The 21,072-nt window shown below is 44.6% G+C and overlaps 1 protein-coding gene across 1 annotated transcript in view; it reads left to right on the forward strand.

Moving 5' to 3' along the window:
• The window catches only part of si:ch211-186j3.6 (neural-cadherin), a 290,314-nt gene that overhangs the window by 56,228 nt on the left and 213,014 nt on the right, over nt 1–21,072 (forward strand). The window contains exons 2-3 of the mRNA XM_035627332.2: nt 17,832–18,029; nt 20,699–20,924. Of these exons, the coding sequence (XP_035483225.2) occupies nt 17,832–18,029; nt 20,699–20,924 (424 nt within the window). The remainder of the gene's footprint in view (nt 1–17,831; nt 18,030–20,698; nt 20,925–21,072) is intronic.

Raw genomic sequence — 21,072 nt, forward strand, 5'->3', positions numbered from 1 at the left:
TCATCTTGGATCACAGCAGGGTAAGCTTAGCAGAAGGCGACTGGAGTCTCGGTTATCCACTTTCAGATGTGCCAGGTTGACACAATAGTCGAGCGCTTTAATCTCTATTGGCGGTGGACTGAACATTTCCTGAGGAGGCTATTTGTTTGTTATTTTAGATTTTGTAGATGTCAATCGATATGTCACATTCCTGCGGCGAAGAATCAAATCAAATCAGCCTTTCATTCAAATGCATTTATTCATGGAGTTGTATCTTATCCTTCATTCTCCTTATGGTATTTTAAAGATAATCAACAATCCATCATTCAACCGAGACAATGTGAAATGTCTTCAGCACAATAAATAAAAGTCCCGAGGAAACCAAAGTTCATGGGGAAGAACCACGACAGCTCTAAGTTAAAGTGAGGGGAAGATTGTGGTTCATACTGACTCCAGACGTTAACATCAGGGATTCTGCTGACCTTAACCAAAACTCTTTTTGTTACCAAAACCTGACCTAATAATAAATATAACACTTTACCGACTCCAAAAAGAAGAAGAGGACAATAATGAAAATCGTCAGCGAATACATTGCCACCATTATGTAACTGAAAAAAACCACTCATGTGACATACAGACGCCTCTGTGTGTTCACTTAGAACCCGATCATTCGTAGTGAAGGATGAAACAATTAATTGTTTTTTGTTTTACCATGTGTATAATAGTACACGTTATTACGTTAATGATAAATTGCACAGCAGACGAACAATAAACTCATGTGAAGCACAAGTAAAATCGAGTCACAATCGGTAATAAAATTGAATCTTAAAAACAACGGAGCAATTTGATTTCCTTTTTTTTACTCATACATTTGTGTATGTTGTTTTAATTAAAATAAATTGCCTGGCACTGATGATTACTGAGGACCAATTTAGTAATTTCAGTGTTTTCAAGTATGTGGCGTGTTTATTTGTCTGTAGACGGCAGGTTTACAGCGTTAGTGTGGCTGGGGGAGAGACTTTGACGAGGCCCCGCAGTTATTTTAGAGCTGAATGAACCGGTGGACGTCACCCGGTGACCCTGCTGACCTATAGTACACGTTTGCTTCCTGGGTGAAGTGCTCCTCTCTGACCGACGTGGTCAACACAGGTCCCCGAGGCCTCGGAGTGGGAGGTGATTAGGATGACCAGGAAGCTGTCGCACACACGCACACACGCACACACACACACACACACACACACACACACACACACACACACACACTCCGAAACATCAGAGTGCCGATTAGCGTCAGTTTTTGGAGTTATGGGAGCAGGGCTTTGTGAAAATGAAATACAGTAAATAATAAAATAATGGATGCGCTGTGAACAGACTGTGGCACTTAGGGAGGATTACCTTCGTATTCACCTTCATCCTGAACAGAGAGAAAAAAATAAAATAAAAAAGAGATGGGATAGTTACTACATTAAGTGCCCCAGATGTGGAGTCGTCAGAGTCGTTTCTGCATTAGTTCTGGGGAAGCAACTGACTACCGACTGTATATCTATACGTGTCTTATATTACAGTACGATCGCAATCTTTGAGGTGCCTGTTACATATAGGCGAATCTGCAGCAACATATTCCTATAAATCTGTTTTGTGGTTACTCCTGATAATCCACAGGGAATATAAAAAAAATTTTAAAAGTCCTTTTGGAAACTAATGGGTGTGTTGTTGTTGTTGTTGTTGTTGATGTCGTTTCCCCCCCCCACCCCCCCCACTATATGGTGGATTAGTCAAACCTCAGCACAAATGACACAACTAGATATATCGATCTTTGATCCTGATCAAATTGATTTCATTTATTTTATTTTATTCTGACCGTCTTTATGATACTGTAACATTAGAATGTCCCTCAATGAATCAACCCCTCAATGAATGAATGAAATAATGAATGAATGAATTCAGTCTGTGCCCCCCCCTTGATGCTTGAGGGCTAGTTTCTCGTGTTGAACACAGTCTTGCCATCACGCTGACATGGAAGATAGGAAGTGCACTGAAGTCATTACAAAAATGAAAGTCCTACCTGGCATTTCTGTGTCGGAGTTTGTAACATGCTCTGCAGAATCACAGGCGCCAAAGTCTGCTGCCAATGTGTCGGGGACTGGATTCATTGTGTGTTTTCCTTTTTCGTTTATTAAAAACATAGAAAATGGGGAGAGGAAGGAGGGCAGGAGGAGAAGGAGAAAAAAGAGAGTCGGTGTGTTCCAAGTCAATTTCTCTCTTCCACAGATTGACTTCAAAGCAACGCGGCTAATCCCCTCACGCCTGCTCGTTAATAATCCGGTTAATAATCCGTTTAGCCGCTTTCATGCCGCGCTGTTTGTTGGCATTATGACGTGAAGAGAGGAGTCGTGGTGTTTCACATGAAGGAGCAACCCCCCGCCCCCCCCCCCCCCCCCTCCGAGCCCCTCGACTCCACCCCCCTGCCCCCTCGAGTTTAATGACACAGGCGTCTATATCCGTGGCGCGCTTCACTCCAGTCAGGTCATATATTCAAACACTTATCGAGGCCTCGGCAACACCTCGCGCGCGTAAAGATTGATTTTGTATCTTCTTTTTTAATAGCTCAATAAATAAGGTGCATTGTATTATGTACGTGTGTTGTGCGCATGTGTGTATACATTGACATTTCCACATCTTCAAAGTTACTAGTTTAATGGAAGAGCACACTGACGCACGCACACACACGCACGCACACACACACACACACACACGCACACACTCGTTTGCACTCTTTCGTATCTTTCCCTCTCCAAGCTCGCTTGCACTCCCTCTTTTTCTTGGCTTTTCTCTCTCGTTCCATTAATTTATTTATTTACTTCTGTCTCTCAGATGGAATTAAGCCAGCCTCGAGGTTTTGAACTGGAGTCCAACTGCCATTCCCAGTGAGCCAGAACAAGTGGTTTGCCAGATCCATCATGGTTTTATCTCTCATTATCTCTGAGACTCCTGGCCCCCTCTCCGCCAGCCTTCTGTAGCTGCTGGAACGGAGTGCAGACGAGAGATGAAACAATTAACTCCCATTGTCTAAATCAGGGGGGAACTTGACGGGAGAGCTAAATTCGTAGAATCCGAGAAAAAGAGACGATGTGAAAGTAATATCCTTCTCACTCTGACCCTGCATCTTAATCTGCGTCGGTTCTCTCTCTGTTCTAAAAGACAGAAAAAAAGTCCATAGCCTCCAATTACTAAAATGAGTGGATAAATGAGTTATAATTTCTGTGACAGTCTGAGGTCTTCTGTTGCCATTTTGACATTAGTCAACAAAGCTAAAATATATCCAAAAATATGTATCAAAGGAAACAATCAGTAGATTAATCAGTATAACATATTTTTTGTAGCCCTAAAACAAGCCAAGTAAGTCCCAATTTGTAGAGGACCAACATATTTCACATTTCTGGACTCACAAATGTTCCTAATTTGTTTTTCCATCTACAGCTAATGCGCTTCAACATCTCTTAATTGTGAATTTTCACAAATAAGGAGCCAGATTTGTAGAGAACATTAGGGTTTTTTTCCTTGAGATACGACTGAAATCATTCCATCGTCGAAAGAGTTGCAGGATGCTTTTCTTTCATCTCGGCTCTGCAATAAGAAAGCCGCACGCTTTATGTGGTCTTGTTCATTACTTTGTGCCGTCATTGCGAATCTGTAGTTCCGACGGGAGTTGTACTCTTTTGTCCCCGGTTCACGGTGATGAAGTCGAATCGCAGTTTAAAAAACAAAAAGAGCAGCAGCGAATTTAACAAAAACACCCCGTCTATTTTTCAATTTTTTTCAGCTCTGCTTGCATGGCTCACTGCTGCACCCTGGCATATCGCTTATTTGGAACTGCTGGCTGCAGTTTATTTGGCCCGTCGAGTCATTTAAAATACGGGGCGTTACGCTGTGAGTGAGACAGCTGCTTTGCTGGAATTGTCCTACCAGAAACAGGGAAAGCGATCTAGCCCTGTGTAGTCGGTACAGACCATTTCAAAAACCCGCGTGATTAAAGGACCCAGTCCCTATAGGGTTGGCTCGGGACTTCAGATCACTCAACAACACAGGGAAGGGAAATGCAAATCACATAAAGGTTTTCTCAGTGTTTATATCAATGTCTTCGTCGACATGTACTTCTGTCCGTGTGAAAGAACAGGACTGGTGGTGAGCAAAACCAGATGCAGGGCGACGATAAACTTGTTTAACCTTGTCACAGAAAGTTTTGTTCGCAGAAATGAGTGCACAAATATAGATGTGTTGGAGCTTAGGCAACAGATATAATGTGTACGCAATAGCAGGAAGTAAAAGCTTTGAGTTGAGCACGGAAAACAACCGTTTTTCTCCAAGGTTTGCTGTGATTCAAGGGACTCGGGGTTAAGATTTCCCCTGTCAGCTGACATGCCGCCGCTCGCAGGATGTCTGGGATAATGCGAGGATCGAGCTCTCCGTGTTGGAGACCAATGGCAGATGCATCAGCCAGCCTCCCTCCGAGCACTCGGCGCCGTCTGAACAGCTGCTGTTTAAACTCTGCGTTCGAGAATGCAGCAGTGACTTTCATGTTAATCTTTGCTGTGCACAGAGCGGTCAGGCAAAGTGTGAGAGAGACGGGGGAGACAGAAGGATGTAATCCCCGCTGAATCCCAGCACACCTTAATAGGTCTTAGTAACGCAGGCGAGATTACCTCAGATGAACTGTAAATTGAACTAATGTGCAGACACATACGGTGGCCCGAACCAGACCGGTCTTAGTTAATCAAAGGATTCAGTAATCAGTCGGTTGTCGCATGTTCTTCCTATTGTGCTGGTGTGGTTGGTGTCATCTGCGGTATCAGGGCTAATGCCTTCTAACTGCAGCAACAGAGTGCAGGTTGTAAACCATAGCTGCTGTATCACAGTTGGTAAGACAGTATTAGATCCAGATGGTAAGTAGAGTAATCTCGTGAAGGGATTGGCCAATTACTGGCTTTGGAAGGTTAATGATCAGTCTGTGCAATTAGCAGCAAATGTATTTATTGTCTACCTTTGTAATGCTCTTAAAACACAAGTCGCAGATGAGGATAGGCTGGCGACGTTAGCATTTGCTTCTATCACTGTATACACCCCTCAGATGTAATGCGACAAAGGGAGCCATGAATGCCATTTAGTGTTATTTAAACTTGATTTCAATAACTGCAAGAGATGCGACCCATATCTTTCTCTTACTTTCTTGTTTTTGATATGCCTTGAAAGGGTCTTGTTCCTATTGCTCTTGTTGTTCAACCTGATAAATTCTCCTATGTTGGAAGCAGAGATTCATTATTTAATTTGGATTCAATAATAGCCTTCATTTTCCTCTTTGCCCCACAATTTCGCCAGTCGACGGCTGTCAGTCGTCCGTTGTTGTGGAAGTAATGTCTAGTTTGCCCAGACATCTGCTGCATCTGTAGGAAAACGTTGATGAGAACAATGAGAACAAACCAAATCTGCAATATTGTGGTCCATAAAACAAAAACAAAGAGTCGCTCCGTAGAGCTGAGGGGAAGTCAGTCAGGTGGTGCCGCTCTATTGGCCATCACTACGGGGACCACTTTCAAAGGATGTGTCTGAGCCATAGCCAATTTACAAATATTGAGTAGTGCATTGGAAACTTATTCTCATTTATTGGCACTGATGCAAATATGACAATTAATCTAAGTATTGATTTCAATTGATATTGCCCACGCCTTGCTATTGATGAAAAAAAAATTGGTATGGGGTTGAAATGAGCTGTTGCACCTCTCTGAATGTCTGTCTCTCTTCGTAGTGTACAGTACACGCCAACTTGTGTGTGTGTGTGTGTGTGTGTATTTGTTTGACCACAATATTGGCAGCGTGCAGATTTTCAATTATGAGTAGCTGTGCTGGAAGAATAAGCAGCGAAACTATTGGCTAACCGTTTGTATCATTTGTAATTAGGGTAAGAAGTAAAGCTTGATTCTCTCTCTCTCTCCCTCTCTCCCTCATCCCTCGGTTTAATTGGCATTTCCATATAAAACGTGTAAAAGTCACTAAGACAACGGCAACTTTCCGTTTAAACAGATTATGTATGGAGCGGTTACCAGTGAGGGCCACACAGCCCTTTGTAATCCTCACAGAGGACATTTAATTAACTGGCCCTCTTTGCTATTCTCTCTCTATCTCTTGGTCTTCCGTTCTCTTTCATTCACATTTTGTTTCTTTATTCCTCTCTTGCCGGTCTGTTTTTTTTTTTGGCTCAATACATTTTTTTTTTCAAATATGTAAATGTGATTTGAGGACACAGTTTGTATGTGTACACACACACACACACACACACACACACACACACAATTCAATTAAGTTCAAATGGGCTTTATTGGCACGGGGAAACGGACGTTCATATTGCCATGTGTGAAATAAAAAGTACAAATAAGTTTCCTTTTTGCTGTTGGAAATATACAATGTAAATTAACACAGAACAACATTACATAAAATAGCAAAGTGTTGGCTTGAAGGTAAGAAATATAGACACGCATAAGTATATTTTTTTTATTTTTATAGGTTATGCATTTAAATGTATTTTTGGCTGCTTTCTTTTCAAAATGCTTGGTTTTGCCCAGTAGATATAGAAGTTATTTTATTTTGTTGTAAGCCGTGTTTCAAAGTTTCAATTTTTTTGTTGGTTTTAATCTGTGGGTGGTATATTTGAGATGCACTATTTTAACCACTTGCCAACTGTAGCAAGACACTTCCCGCTGGGCTGTGGGCAGTCTTTCTTCTCTGGGGGAGCAGGTCTGCCTGTGATGGCCTCTCTCTTTGGCGAGGCCCTGCTCACCGAGTCTGCTCATGATCAAAGATTTATTTAGTTTTGGATCACTCACCATGGTCAGGTAATTTGCCACTGAGTACTCTCTGCTCATGGCCAAGTTCCACTAGGCTCTGGTTTTTTGGTTGATTCTTTCCAATGTCTCGCATAGTCCATCCATCCATCATCTGCCGCTTTATCCATTTAAGGGTCGCTGGGGGGGGGGGCTTGAGCCAATCCCAGCTAACATTGGGTGAGAGGCGGGGTACACCCTGGACAGGTTGCCAGCCTATCGCAGGGCCACATACAGACACGGACAACCATTCACTCCCACATTCGCACCTACGGTCAATCCAGAGTCTCCAATGAACCTGACCCCATTCTGCATGTCTTTGGACTGTGGGAGGAAGCCGGAGAACCCGGAGAGAACCCGAGCATACACGGGGGGAACATGCAAACTCCACACAGAGAGGCCCTGGTTGGTTTGAACCGGGATTCGAACCCAGAACCTTCTTGCTGAGGCGAAAGTGCCAACCACTACACCACCGTGCAGCCCATGTCTCGCATAGTTTTCCTCTAAATTGGTTTAGTCAGATGGAGTCTCAGGAGCCGCTGGCTGAGGGGACTTCTCTATGGGGTCTCTCTGTAGGTCAGGGTTTTGTGATAGAGCGCGCCATGATCACTTCATTTTCAGTGATTGTAAATTTCAATAGCTCTCTTTAAACTCTTTTTTGGTAATTGGTGGGCATCGCCCTAATTCTGCAAAGCATGCAGGTTTTCTGTGGGACATAGATATTTTGCAGTTTTCTGCATGCAGTCGTATAAGTGTAGTGTTTGTCTCATGTCTTGGTTGGTGAGGGAACTGCAAAGCTTGCAAAGATAAAGGGGAAATAGCTTATATAATAGAGTCACAAGTTTTCCCACACTGCACCGCTCCTCCGCACCCTGCGCTGGCTCCCGGTGGTGGCTCGGACCCGATTCAAGGCCCTTCCTACATCCAGAACATGGTCAAACCTTACACCCCAGCCCGTCCACTACACTGTGCTACTGCCAATCTGTTTTTTTATGTCCTCTCATGATTCTTGCACTTTCTGGGTAATATCTTCGTGGGTGAATGCACTTTATGCACTTACCATGTGGTGATGTATGTTCTGTTTTTTTTTTTTGGTCTCTAGGTTTCTTAGTTACTCTCCAAGGCTTTTAGATCCACTGTCAAACCGTTTGTCATTGTTGATAGCGATTCTGGCATTTCCACTTGAGACCTTTGATGAAGGTTTAATATGTCAGTAAGGTCTTATCTGCTGCCCCGTTTACATCTTCTTTCCATTCATGGGTCTTTGTTCAAATTGTATGTAGTTTGGTTGCCTCTGTCTGTGGTGTTGCTGTGAGCTGAAAGTGAATGCTCTGAGAGAGAGCAGGCTACGGTCAGCGTTACCCAGAGGGGAGCTCTAGGTGTAGCTATACCGTATGAGTCCCCTCGAATGCTACCGTTGGCTATGTACAGGCCCACAGCTATATGGGATACATGTATGTTTGCTAATTTTTCCTAAGTTTGTGTGGGGCCAGCTCCTGTTTGGTGTTTGTCTCCCTGTGTACTGAGAGTGTCAGGTTCTCGTCCTGTCCTGGCACTGAGGTCCCCACCGATAAAAATTGAGACTGGAAGGGTTTGATCTCATGTCGTCCTGTAATTGTGCAGATTTGATATGGGGTATGTAGGTCATTTGTCAAATATGTATTAAGTATTATGTATTTATAACCAGATGCAAAAAAAGCTCCTGTTTTGACAAGTTTAATGAAGCAGGATAGTTTTGATTCATACCATTTCAATTTGCCAGGCTCATCCCTCTTCGATTCTCTGTTTGCTTAGTGGATGTCATTACCGGCTCCCTGTAGTTTACAGGGCAGCCAGTAGGACCGTCTCCACCTTGTATATTCCAGAAGGGTCACAGGGTGGGGCTCTGGCAGGTGTGTCCTCTGTGAGAAGTAGTGTGAGGCGTCCCTGTTTTCTGATTGGTGTGCCCTTTGTTGTATTTGGCAGTGGGGTTTGTTGGAGAGTTTCTCAAGGTTTGTGGCTCCTGACTCGGTGCTGCTGTTGATTGGTCGGGTGTTTCGTCTGTTTACTTTCGTTAAGCTATCTCCTGCGTGGGGGTGGATTACAATTTCACAGGCTGTTTTCTGCTGAGCTTTCTCCCACGTTCCTGCAGCTTCCCCACCTCTTCCACGAGCTGGCTGCTCACCTGCTTTGGAGCCTTGCAGTCTTTTCACTGCAGTCCAGAGAGACAACAGGTCTCATTCCTGGCATTAACAAGTGTGTTTGGTAACAGAGTCACAAGTGGCGAGGTCTGCGTTCGTTGGTCCACACCTTGCATTAGAACATTTCACTTGTGTCTCAAGTGACACTCTCTATGCAAATAAACGTGTACATCATCAACAAAACATGTTGGTTTTAGGAAAAGTCTCACTGACAGACGGGTCATTTGTCAGGAGCCATATTCAGACCTGGAATTATCATCGGTCCCAAGAGATCTGATCACAAGTGGTCAGCCTGAAGTATATCATTTCACAGCTGGCATTGGAATGCATCTCCGCATGCGTCTCCAGTGACCTGTCATGATTGGATCTCACTTCCCCTCCGCTATATGCAAATAAACTCATAAATCATCTTTGTTCACATGGACCAAATAATGTTGAATGAAGCTATTTAACTATTAGCCGACTTCACAGATTGGATCAGTGGTCACAATTAATTGTCCAGTTGGCCTGTGGTGGGGGTGTCATCACCAGCTTTCTTCTCATTTGCCACTTCTGCATATTCGGGGCGAAGGTCCTCCTCAAACAGACTCCTGACTGGCCACGGTATATATCTTGTCGACTGGTTGTAGCCAGATCTATTGTACGTGGTCTTGGTTTCAAATAACTTGTTCAGTGTTACGTTCCAAAGATGTAGATATTCAGATTCGGTGTTGTTCCCAGTTGTCGACCTCCTTCTCCATCGGACCTGACAGCAAAGGACAGAACAGTGTAATTTTTTTTAGTTATTGCTGCATGTTAATGCCGAATAAGATGGAGAGTAAGAGGGGTGGTGAGGTGGTGGGATTTTCCCCCCCATTACACCTTCAGTACTGTCAGCATTATGGAGAGCAGGTGGGGGAGAGAGCGAGCGTGAGAAAATGAGGTGGCAGGGAGGAAGAAAGGCACTGATTGGGGTCACTGGAGGAGAACAGGGGGCAATGGGCCCGTGTTTGATTCATCAGCCGTTAACCGAGTGTCTTCCCTGTTTGACATGCTCACGCTACATCCCAGTGTTGGGTACACAGATGCATGTCTGCTCCCTCCTGTAAACACATCATGTAGTGGCTCCGACGCGCATTTACACAATGCGTACACACGAACGGACAAACATCTTTCGACTCCAACAAACTGCAAGGATCGTTTTTTGTTTTGTTTTTTTAATTTTCATTTGCTCCCTGTAATGTTGACCCTTAAAGTGACCTTTTTTTATCTGAAAAAGCATCTGACGGGCACTGTCCATCTGCACTTTACTGAAGGAGTCATATGACTCATACCTGTGGACACTCACAGTCAACTCACACAGGCAAGCACTTATTTGTCCATCCAGACAAAGTGCGTCTATAACTGTAAGTGGCGTCCTAAAGCCTCCCGCAGCAGAACAAATCCCCCACAGAGATTATTCATTTTTTTTCCCTTTTCAGTTTTATGTACTGTCTCTAGCGTCACAACACACAGTGCATTATATCAAGGCACCTTAAGGGTAAGGTCAAGATATTACAATACTACAGGGAGAAACCCATTAGTGTTGTTAGAAGTAACCCAATAGTCACGCACAGAAACTATACTAATGCACACTTCTTTCAGTAACAAATTACATGCATTTTGCTCGTATCTAGAATGATCTATAGCACATTAGTGGTTATTAATTCAGGATTAAGACAACACCCTGAGTGTCGGTAAAAGTAGGCAAGCATTAGCGTCAGAACAGATTTAGAGCACACAATGTGCCACAGGGAGGAAACAAAGCATTCATGAGCTGAAGTTCGGAACAGAGTAGTTGGTGTCTCCTAAAATAGATTTGACAGTCAATGTGCAGCAGCAACAATAAATACTTTTTAGGGTTAAAAAAAAAAAAGGCTAAACAACAAGTAACATTTAGAATGAGTGGGGACTGAAGAAGCCACATAGAAATCTATCCTCGCAAAATCTAAAACGTACAATTAATGCCTTACGGTGGAAATGCACTGCTCTATGAATCTTATATTAAGAAATTTATATTTTGCCTTTGTACATTAACATTCATTTTATTTTGTTACTTAGTTTTATGTATCTGGTCCCAGGTCTTAACTTACAAGAACAGAATAGTGTTTCCTAAAGCATTCCCAGTGCTAATGGATATATGGGGCTTAGTCCAGGGAGTACGGCGTTCTGTGCGTTTATGAACAATCAAGTAAATATGAATCATTTATGAAACAAACCATTTAATACTGATCTCTCTGACCACGTAGGGGGATTCAACTCGTGTGAGGTCTGGCTGATTTCAGACTACATTTCTGAATGTATGCACAGATTAGAATTAAAGTTGTGGGCACGTTTAAAAAACCATTATTAGTCATTTTATAATGTGATAGAAATTTATATCGTGTTACACTTCATTTTCTGCATATTTCCTTGATATAACTTCTGCGGATCGTGAGAGGAACTAACAGGATTAGAATGTCTGTTTTTGGTTAATCCAGTAAATCAATAAGCGCACTATTAATACCCAGCAAAACAACACTCTTAACAACATTGACATCAAAACACATCAAATCCAATACTGCAATGGCGCACATTTTTAACACAGCTCAAAATTAGCGGAGGCGTATCATAGCATTTTTTTCTTCAAATCTGAATCCCTTTCAGAATCTGCCTATCAAATTCAAATCTGTTCTAATCTCTCACTGAATCCGTTTAACTTGATTGTATCGTGGGAAGGAAGATCATCTGTTTAAAAAAAAAAAGATCCTTTTATTTCACTCGGTAACAAAATACATTTTAACTGTTTTGTGCAGCAATATATCTAACTCAACATTTGAGAATCTAGCTTCCTCTAATCGTGTTATTATAACAACTGCTCCTTTTACTTGTGATTTGGGGACCGATTAGCAGACAGGCATGACACTGACACTTAAAGAAACCATGGTAATTAACATGTAATCCTATACCATGGACATTCTGATGTGCTGAAGGGTTGTAGGGTGCTTTCAACACATATTTTATCTCTGCCTCGTCCTTTTTTCTTGTGCGGAAAAATTGGCATTTGCTCCTCACCCTGGGGGCTGTACAGGTATAGCTGCAGAGGCCGTCTCAGCGAATGTAAAAATGTCACGGTGAACAAAATTTCAATTCTACTATCATTGTGTGGGTCTCTTTGCAGATATCAGGTATTACTAGGGATGCACCGAAATGAAATATTTTGGCCGAGATTCTACTGCTTTTACAGGAACAGGATGCTCTGCAATGTTGACAGACAAAATAGAACCACGATGAATTAAAACTAAAGAGAAAACTAGAAATTTCCACTAAGATTGATTCTGAAATGAGTGGTGTTCTTGGTTAAATTTAGTGTCCTTCGCCTCTCAAAGTAAAGCTGCACATGCCTTATTTTTATAATAGCTGGCAGCCTCATAACAGCCTATGCTGAACTGACGAAAACTCACAGATTTGTTTACATCACATCATCGAAGTGTTTTAGCTTTTCTGAGCAGGTTTGAGGTGGATTTGGTCAACATGCAAGGCATAGGACATAAAAGTATAAGTCACTTCCTGTTACCAGCAGGTGGCGCTATCGCATTTGGTCAATATTGACATGTAAATGTGTTGAGGGCGGTACTCTTCTCATGCCTGAGAAGTTTGGGTCAGATCGGACCATGTAGCTTTGATCACGAGCAACATCCTGTTTCATGGCGAATGATCGAAATTCGCCATGTCGTCACGGCAATGGCCTCTGACGAAAAATCTGGATTTATAGGTCTTTGGATGACACAAACCAAATTTGGAAGTTACTCTTGTGTAATCTGTAGGAAGAGTTCGTAAAAATATAATGTGTGAGATTGGCAAAAACAGAGTCAAAATGTAACTTTCAAATCAAAATGGCCGACTTCCTGTTGAGATTATGAAATGCCTCTAATAGAGTTTTTGGTGTGTTTCGACATGATAAATGTGCATACCAAATTCCATCCATGTAAGTCAAACCTGAACGAGGGGTTACATTCTAGGAAATTTGTAGGTGGCGCTGTCGAGGCAATTTTCCACGCCCATGCACAAGATTCATTTCACAACGAATTACACGCATTACCAGCAAGTCTGCAAATTTTGGGGAAATGCACGTTGAGGAAGTGCAAAACGGTACACAATAATGTGAAGAAACGAAGCAAGTACAAGAGGGCCTTCGCCATCCTCCAGCTGGTCGGCGCTCGGGCCCTAATAATGATAATCAACTAATGCTGTTTAGCATTTGTTTCCTGCACAGTTTGAAATGATCATTGGCTGGATGGAGACAGAAAATTGAGGACACATATGCTCCGCTGTTCAGAGAAATAAACCCTTGATGCAAAAAGTGCCTGTGAGGATAGTGAAACAGAAGTTGCCCAGAGGTGAGACAAAAATTGTATTTCTACTGACTGGAAAGCTGGCATTTCTTTCTCGGTAGCATATAGAAATTGATGATATGACCTACAGCAATAAAAGTTGAATATCATCCAGTTTGTTTATCATTTTCAGCAGGCTCGAGGTAGCATTGGCTGGGTGCTTTGTTCCAAGCAGAGTCATGTAGCCGTCTGCTGGTGAGTTCAAACCAGACGAGGTTGTTTCATTGACGGTGCAGAATGTATGACATGTCGGGAAAAAGGTAAAGAAGAACCAGTCAGTCCGTCATTCACGAGCGGAGAATAAAAGTGCAGCCACATCAATGGAAAGCAAAATAAGCTATTCAGCACGCAGGTTCACCTCACAATTACACTAATACGCATGTTGTGACAGGGTCAACAGGGTGAACACAACCTTCTCTCTATCCGCCTCTCTTCTTAGCTCTTCAATAAAACCGCACAAAGATGGCATTTTCGCTTGCGAGCTCTGTCAACGTCTAAAACAGCGGACTATTGAATGTCGAAAGTGCCGTCTCATAAGTCCTCCGAGAGCTGCCAATGTATGGAGAAGAGTTTTGTTTTTTTGACCTAGAATAAAAATTAGAACTTTAACTAAGACCGGTCAAGGAGGTGACCTGAACATTCACTGTAATTCAGACTGCGTTTTTGTAAAAAAAAAGAAAAATGACAATACTTCTTACATGCAGGAGTTATATGTAAATACAGTCAATCTGATTGCCCAGGCTATTATAGTACAACCTGAGTGACGGAGAAATGTGGCCATTTCCCAAACACGTGATGCTTTTTTTTTTATCTACGGGGTGCTGTCCCCCGTGACGGCAATGCTGTTACAGGAAAAAGTCATATATTAAGCCTCCGGTAATTGACAGGTCATTAATAGTGACACCTTGTATGAGACCGAGATCACACTGAGTGAGAGCTTCTCTGAGCTTCCAGAGGTATTGATGTGGCTAATGTATCTCAAACACAAGATTGCATTTTCTCTAAATCACACTGTTTCTAGTCCTAAAGAGTAGTCGAGTGTTTCCTCTTTGCCTGAAGGGGGTAAGCAGATCAGATCCTCATTTTAATTTAGATTTCCCCAGCATTTGCTTTTACCCGGGGAGCACTACGGGCGTGTAGCGCTGCGATGACTTAACGGTTAGATAGAAAATGAATTGGTAACTACAAGATAATCAATTCTTAATTAAACCCAATTTCTGTAATTCAAACAATCCAAACAATGGAGACAGTAATGACCAGATGAAATGGTGATGGGAATAACGGTTTAGCAGCAGCGTGAACTACATATGAAAAGAATTGTCTTTTGTGGCTCCAGAGGAAGTGGAATGGAAAGTGATCTCTTGCCTTAAGGGATGATTGTCGAGCGTCAGCTGAAGTTGAAAAATTGGCGTAAAAACAGGAAAGAATTCAGGGTTCAGCCAGATACGGAAGTCTGAAAGGAAGTTATTCCCATTTTTCTTTTTGACGAGGAAGAGGATTGCATGGAATAACAGAAGACAGATATATCCACTTCTGTTGGATTCACTTTGATAGTGTCCAACGATGTTATAGCAGCACAGTGCTAAGCCGATGGAATACTCTTACAAAGTTTTTGGTTGTTGAAGAACCTGCGGATATCCATCCAGGTTCGACCTGGTGGAATACAAGGACAAACTGAAATATGGAGACTTGCAAGAGCTGCAGTCGCTTACGACATTGGTCTTTTTCTTAATGATTCTCTAAATTGATGTGGCTCTAGGTTAAAGTGTTACACACTATGTTTTGAAGACATATACACAGTTAGACAATACAATTATAGAGACATAGAATAGTGTATGAAGTGGTAACTGCTTCTTACACACCACTGGTTGTTCTGACCCCCTCGAACGCAGTGTCACAAATCAACGAGCAGAAAGGTTTTTTTATAGAAAGATTTGATCTTCACATGATTTTCACACCGACGGGAACTTACTGATTCAGCTCTTATTGGATTTAATAGATTAGCAAAAAACTAAAATCCCCATGTAAGTACATTGGCAGCTTGTCAGAAAACGTCTGACGTGGCGGTTCATATTTCTAGAGATGTAAAAATATATATATATATATATATATATATATATATATATATATACAGTATATATAGACTATAATTAAATATTTTATCGATTGCTCTCATTGCACCAAGTTGCCTATATAAATAAGTAGATTCAAATATTATTAGCAATTGTTTTCTGCGTATATTGTTATTGATGGAGTATGGCCTCAGCTATTGTTATGGCCATTCGCATTATCTTTATTCATATCCATTTCATCTTCAGAAATCCTGTATTGTTTTGGCTGTAATGCAAAAAAACTGTGACGGCAGACTCGTAGAACTCATAACATTGGGCAGAGTCATCTCCAATGCCGCCGAGTTTCTTGCGATGACCGTCGGAATGTCTGCTGTGAATAGAAATTAGAACTTTCTTTTTTTTCCAGTCGAACGGAGAATCGCAGCCTTTATCCATCCCTTGACCACAGTTAACGTTTCGACCGCGACAAGGGGAAAAAAAGGGAAAGAAAGAAAAATCAATTACAGCGCAACGCGACGTCCCTCTCTCGTTAGGGGTGTTTGCGCGCACGCGCGCGCTCTGAGGACAAGATAACAAGGGAGCGCCGTGAGGAAATGAACGTGTAGCCATGCTTGGACTTTGCAGCCCATTGGAGCAAATGAGGTCGGCAGGCCATGGGGGGGGAAAAAAAAAATAGCCCTTTTCTGTTTGTCACTAGTTAGTAATTGCAGGTCCGACTGTTTCTAGGGATTGCGAAATTGTCATTAAATCCAATCAGAGGCATTAGTGTGAGGGATCGCACAGGAGCATCAAGCTGCATCTCCCTATTGTCCTTCATTATCCACTAATCCACTGATGATCGTTATTAGTGAGAGGAGAGAGAAGTGCGTGTGCGCGTGCCTGTCTGTGTGTGTGTGTGTGTGTGTGTGATGCATTTTGGCATAGTGCTCTCTATATTAGCCCGGTGATTTATTGTCCGGGTAGTGCCGTCCCTTCTTCCCCAAAGCTGCATTGTCCTTTTGCCAATTAATTCAGAATCTGTTACGACCACAGGGAGGGAGGGAGACAGAGAGAGAGAGAGATCATCAACAAATACATTGGTCCTACCCCAGAGTTAAGTGCAGTGCTATATAGTTTTTGTAAGATGTGGCTGGTTAATTCCACTTTTTGATGTTCGCTTATGTTCTTTTTTCTTTCTCTCCGTAACGTTCCCTCGCTCCCTCTCCTCTCTAATGCCATTGATTTATGCAATAGCTTGCTTGTGTCTTTTATCTTTTTCTTCCCTTTCTCTTCTTAATTCTGCCATCTTCCACTTTTCATTGTACTGCTGTTTCTATAACAACCACAGGGTCATTTCTCAGCCTCTGCGTTTCACTCTTAATCCTGTTCATGCGACGCTCATGAACAGTGCTCCATATTACGTGATTGCACCCTCTCACTTTGAAAACACTTAATTTTACCCCCCCCCCCCCCCCGCCCGCTCTCCTCCCTCTGTCCACCCTACGTCCTCCCGTCATTGACTGTGCAGTCTCGCACGCAGAGGCCTTTTCTCATTTCCCTCCATGGGCTTGTGATTACAGCCAGAGGATGTACAATGTGAAGGTGGGGGAAATGCATCATCTGGGCTTGGCTGTTCCAGGCCAAGGTAAAATCAGTGCGGGGCAACTACAGAGATAACATTGTATTATATAACCATCCATACGCGAATCAGCCATTTATTTATTCAATAGTTAAAACTGACACAGCTGAGGGGCCGTCACATTGGCCGGTCACTGGAATCATCCCTCGGCTCACACTTCTGTGCGGCAGCTTCTTTGCGTGTCCGGAGGTTTGTGAGTTGTCCCAGTGTCAGTGCGATGGCTGTTTGCCACGGGTGCAGACAAGGGCAGCTAGTCGGATCACATCTCCGTTGTCCGTTTTCCACATCACCCCTTTCAGGGAAGACATAACATGAGGGAGACGGCAACGTAATGAAATCCAGGGCGACTGAATAAGAGCTGCAGAGAGGAAAAAATACACTGCGTGACTTTTCCCTTCGTTAACAAACTATTCTTACTTCGTCAACTATCATATTTATTCTCTTCTCTGTTCTGAAAAATATCACGCCAAGTCTTCATCCGCATTTGTCTCATCGCCTCTTTTAATATATGTCTCCTTTGTTGCATGAACCTGAATCCTCCCCCCCGCAATCACATGAAGGACAGGTTTCCACCTAAATGCCACGCGTGTTCATTATTAATATGTGGCGCTGGGTGTAAACCAGTCAGAGCACCCCCCCAAAAAAAAAGTATTCCTCTACATTTACCACTATGATGAACCTAAACCGCCCCCTCCTCCTGCTCTTCCCTCCTGCAGGTCCAGAGTGGTACCTGGTCAGAGTGGAGTTGACTGTGACGGATGTGAACGACAATGTCCCAGAATGGAGCATGGTCCCCGCTCCCTACCTCGCCACGGTCTCAACCGATGCCCCTGCGGGCTCGCTCGTCTACAAGCTCCACGCCCAGGACGGGGACGAAGGCAACAACGGCGAAGTGGAGTACTTCCTGTCGGACGGTAGATAGTTTGTTTCTTTCTTCTTCTCTCCCGCACGCCCGAGAGTTTAACGTTGTAACGCAAAGACAAGGGGGAGTTCTTATTTCAATTGCTCCTTGGCCTTTCGGGTGAGAGCAAGGACCCTGGTTTTGGCATTGGAGTGCATAGATGGAGCAGAGTGAGTTCCTGCGCCTGCGCCTTTTCATTTTAAAATGCCTTTGAAGCAAAACAGTCAGTGACCAACAACAATTATTCCTGTGAACGGCAGATAGACTATCGAGCAGCTTTTGGAACAGGGTGCGGCACAACTTTCAGGGCGACGGCAAAATTCGGCTAGCGTGCCTGCTTACTACAGCAACGACTGACTGGAATTGTGCGACGACTGTTTTGCCGACATCGCGCGTTTCAAACTAGGACCGGACACAATTTGCGCCGGAAGTTGCCGAGGGGACAGGGCGACTTGACAAAGTGAGAAATGATTCCGCCAAGGAGGGCAGCGTGAAAGTGAGGCGCGCCCGCTCCGACGCTCCTTCTGGAGGCGGAAATGGTCCCAGAGGTACACTGGACTGCGCATGACGAAAATACGATCAACATGACTTTGCCCTGTTTTCTTTTGACAGCTCTTGAAGTCAGCAGGATGAGCACAACCAACCCCCCCCCTCCTGCTTTGTAGTCCTCTGCACTGCTTGACTCCAAGCTGTAGCCAAGAGAGGCTGTCCAGGGGTTGTTATGTCTTCATTTTTAAGCTGAAAGCCGTCTCAGCGTGAAGGAGTGCGGAAGAAAAGGATGAAGATCTACGCGGATAAACTTTAAAAAAAAAAAGAAATCCTCCGCACCGCTGTTGTTCGCTGCTTTTCTGATAGACACTTTAACTGCTATTCTGCTGTCTGTAACTGAATGACTTTTTATAGATTATCTGCCACCTCTAACCTGCTGCTATTCTCATCAAATCACTGAAGTTATTATCAGCCCAGCCAACGTGGCCATTTTGAAACTGCAGTCTGTTATTTTATTTTTTTCCCTTTTTTCTTTTCTGTCTATTGTTTGTATGTAGGTACCTGTTCTTTGGTTTCCCATATTTTCTTTCATTAACAGGACCACGCCTCCAACTTATGAATATTAAAGTTTATTGAGTATAATGCATCTTGCAATGATAAAAACAATAGGAAGGTAGAGGGATGAAGGAATGAGGGGTCGAAAGGGATGAGGGAATGAGGGGTCGAATGGATGAGCGGCCGGAGTGACCGAGGAATGAGAGGGTCGTCGGGGCCGAGGAGTGATAGGGTCGTCGTCACAGAGGAATGAAAGGGTCGTCGGGGCCGAGGAGTGATAGGGTCGTCGTCACAGAGGAATGAAAGGGTCGTCGGGGCCAAGGAGTGATAGGGTCGTCGTCACAGAGGAATGAAAGGGTCGTCGGGTCTGAGGAGTGAGAGGTCGTCAGGGCCGAGGAGTGATAGGGTCGTCTGGGCCGAGGAGTGAGAGGTCGTTGTCACTGAGGAGTGATAGGGACGTCGGGCCGAGGAGTGAGAGGTCGTCGGGGCCGTGGAGTGAGAGGTCCTCGTGACCGAGGAGTGATAGGGACGTCGGGCCGAGGAGTGAGAGGTCGTCGGGGCCGTGGAGTGAGAGGTCCTCGTGACCGAGGAGTGATAGGGACGTCGGGGCCGAGGAGTGAGAGGTCGTCGGGGCCGTGGAGTGAGAGGTCCTCGTGACCGAGGAGTGATAGGGTCGTCTGGGCCGAGGAGTGATAGGTCGTCGGGGCCGAGGAATGAGAGGTCGTCGAGGCCGAGGAGTGAGAGGTCGTCGGGGCCGAGGAGTGATAGGTCGTCGGGGCCGAGGAATGAGAGGTCGTCGAGGCCGAGGAGTGAGAGGTCGTCGGGGCCGAGGAGTGAGAGGTCGTCGGGGCCGAGGAGTGAGAGGTCGTCGGGGCCGTGGAGTGAGAGGTCCTCGTGACCGAGGAGTGATAGGGTCGTCTGGGCCGAGGAGTGATAGGTCGTCGGGGCCGAGGAATGAGAGGTCGCCGAGGCCGAGGAGTGAGAGGTCGTCGGGGCCGAGGAGTGATAGGTCGTCGGGGCCGAGGAATGAGAGGTCGTCGAGGCCGAGGAGTGAGAGGTCGTCGGGGCCGAGGAGTGAGAGGTCGTCGGGGCCGAGGAGTGAGAGGTCGTCGGGGCCGAGGAGTGATAGGTCGTCGAGGCCGAGGAGTGAGAGGTCGTCGTCACCGAGGAATGAAAGGGTCGTTGGGGCCGAGGAGTGAGAGGTCGTCGGGGCCGAGGAGTGAGAGGTCCTCGTGACCGAGGAGTGATAGGGTCGTCTGGGCCGAGGAGTGAGAGGTCGTAGGGACGAAAGGATGAGCGGCCGTATGGTTGGAGTAATGAGCTGTCCTAGGGTCGAATGGATGGGAGGTCGTGTGTATCGAGGAATGAGAGTATGAATGGTAATGATCGGTAGCGAGGAGACTGAGGGGAACTCGGAGAGAGAGGGACAAAGATAGCGAAGAAAAGGGGTATGGGGGAGAGGGATGTAAGAATGAGTCAGAGGGGTTTGGAAACATAACGTGTGAGCTTATGTTTGAGGCGAAACCTAGTTATACAACCCTAATTTAACAAATCTACAAATGTTTCTTGTCTGGAGAACGTGTTGGACATGTGTAATCAAACTCCCATCAGCAAATAAGACTATACGTCTATCCGCAGGTGGAGACGGCCGTTTCGAGGTGGACAGGAAGAGCGGCCACGTGCGGACTACAGGCCTCCCGCTGCAGCGGGACAGGGAGTACCTGCTGACAGTGGTGGCCGCCGACCGGCTGGGCAGCCGCAGTGCCCCCGCCGTGGTGTCGGTGGTGGCAGGGGCCCGGCCGCCACAGTTCTCAAACGCCTCCTTCACCATCGCCATACTCGAAAACACCCCAGAGGGACAGCCGTGAGTTTCCACATTCACATAGAATACATTCTTTTCTTGCCCACATTGCTTTCCCCACTAGAAATCCACAAGAAGTGGTTCATTCACAGAAAAAAGACTCGCACACACACACATCTGCGCACATATACACATCGCTCTACTGCAGACG

The sequence above is a fragment of the Scophthalmus maximus genome, chromosome 4 (genome assembly GCF_022379125.1).
Source record: "Scophthalmus maximus strain ysfricsl-2021 chromosome 4, ASM2237912v1, whole genome shotgun sequence".
Lineage (NCBI taxonomy): Eukaryota > Metazoa > Chordata > Actinopteri > Pleuronectiformes > Scophthalmidae > Scophthalmus > Scophthalmus maximus.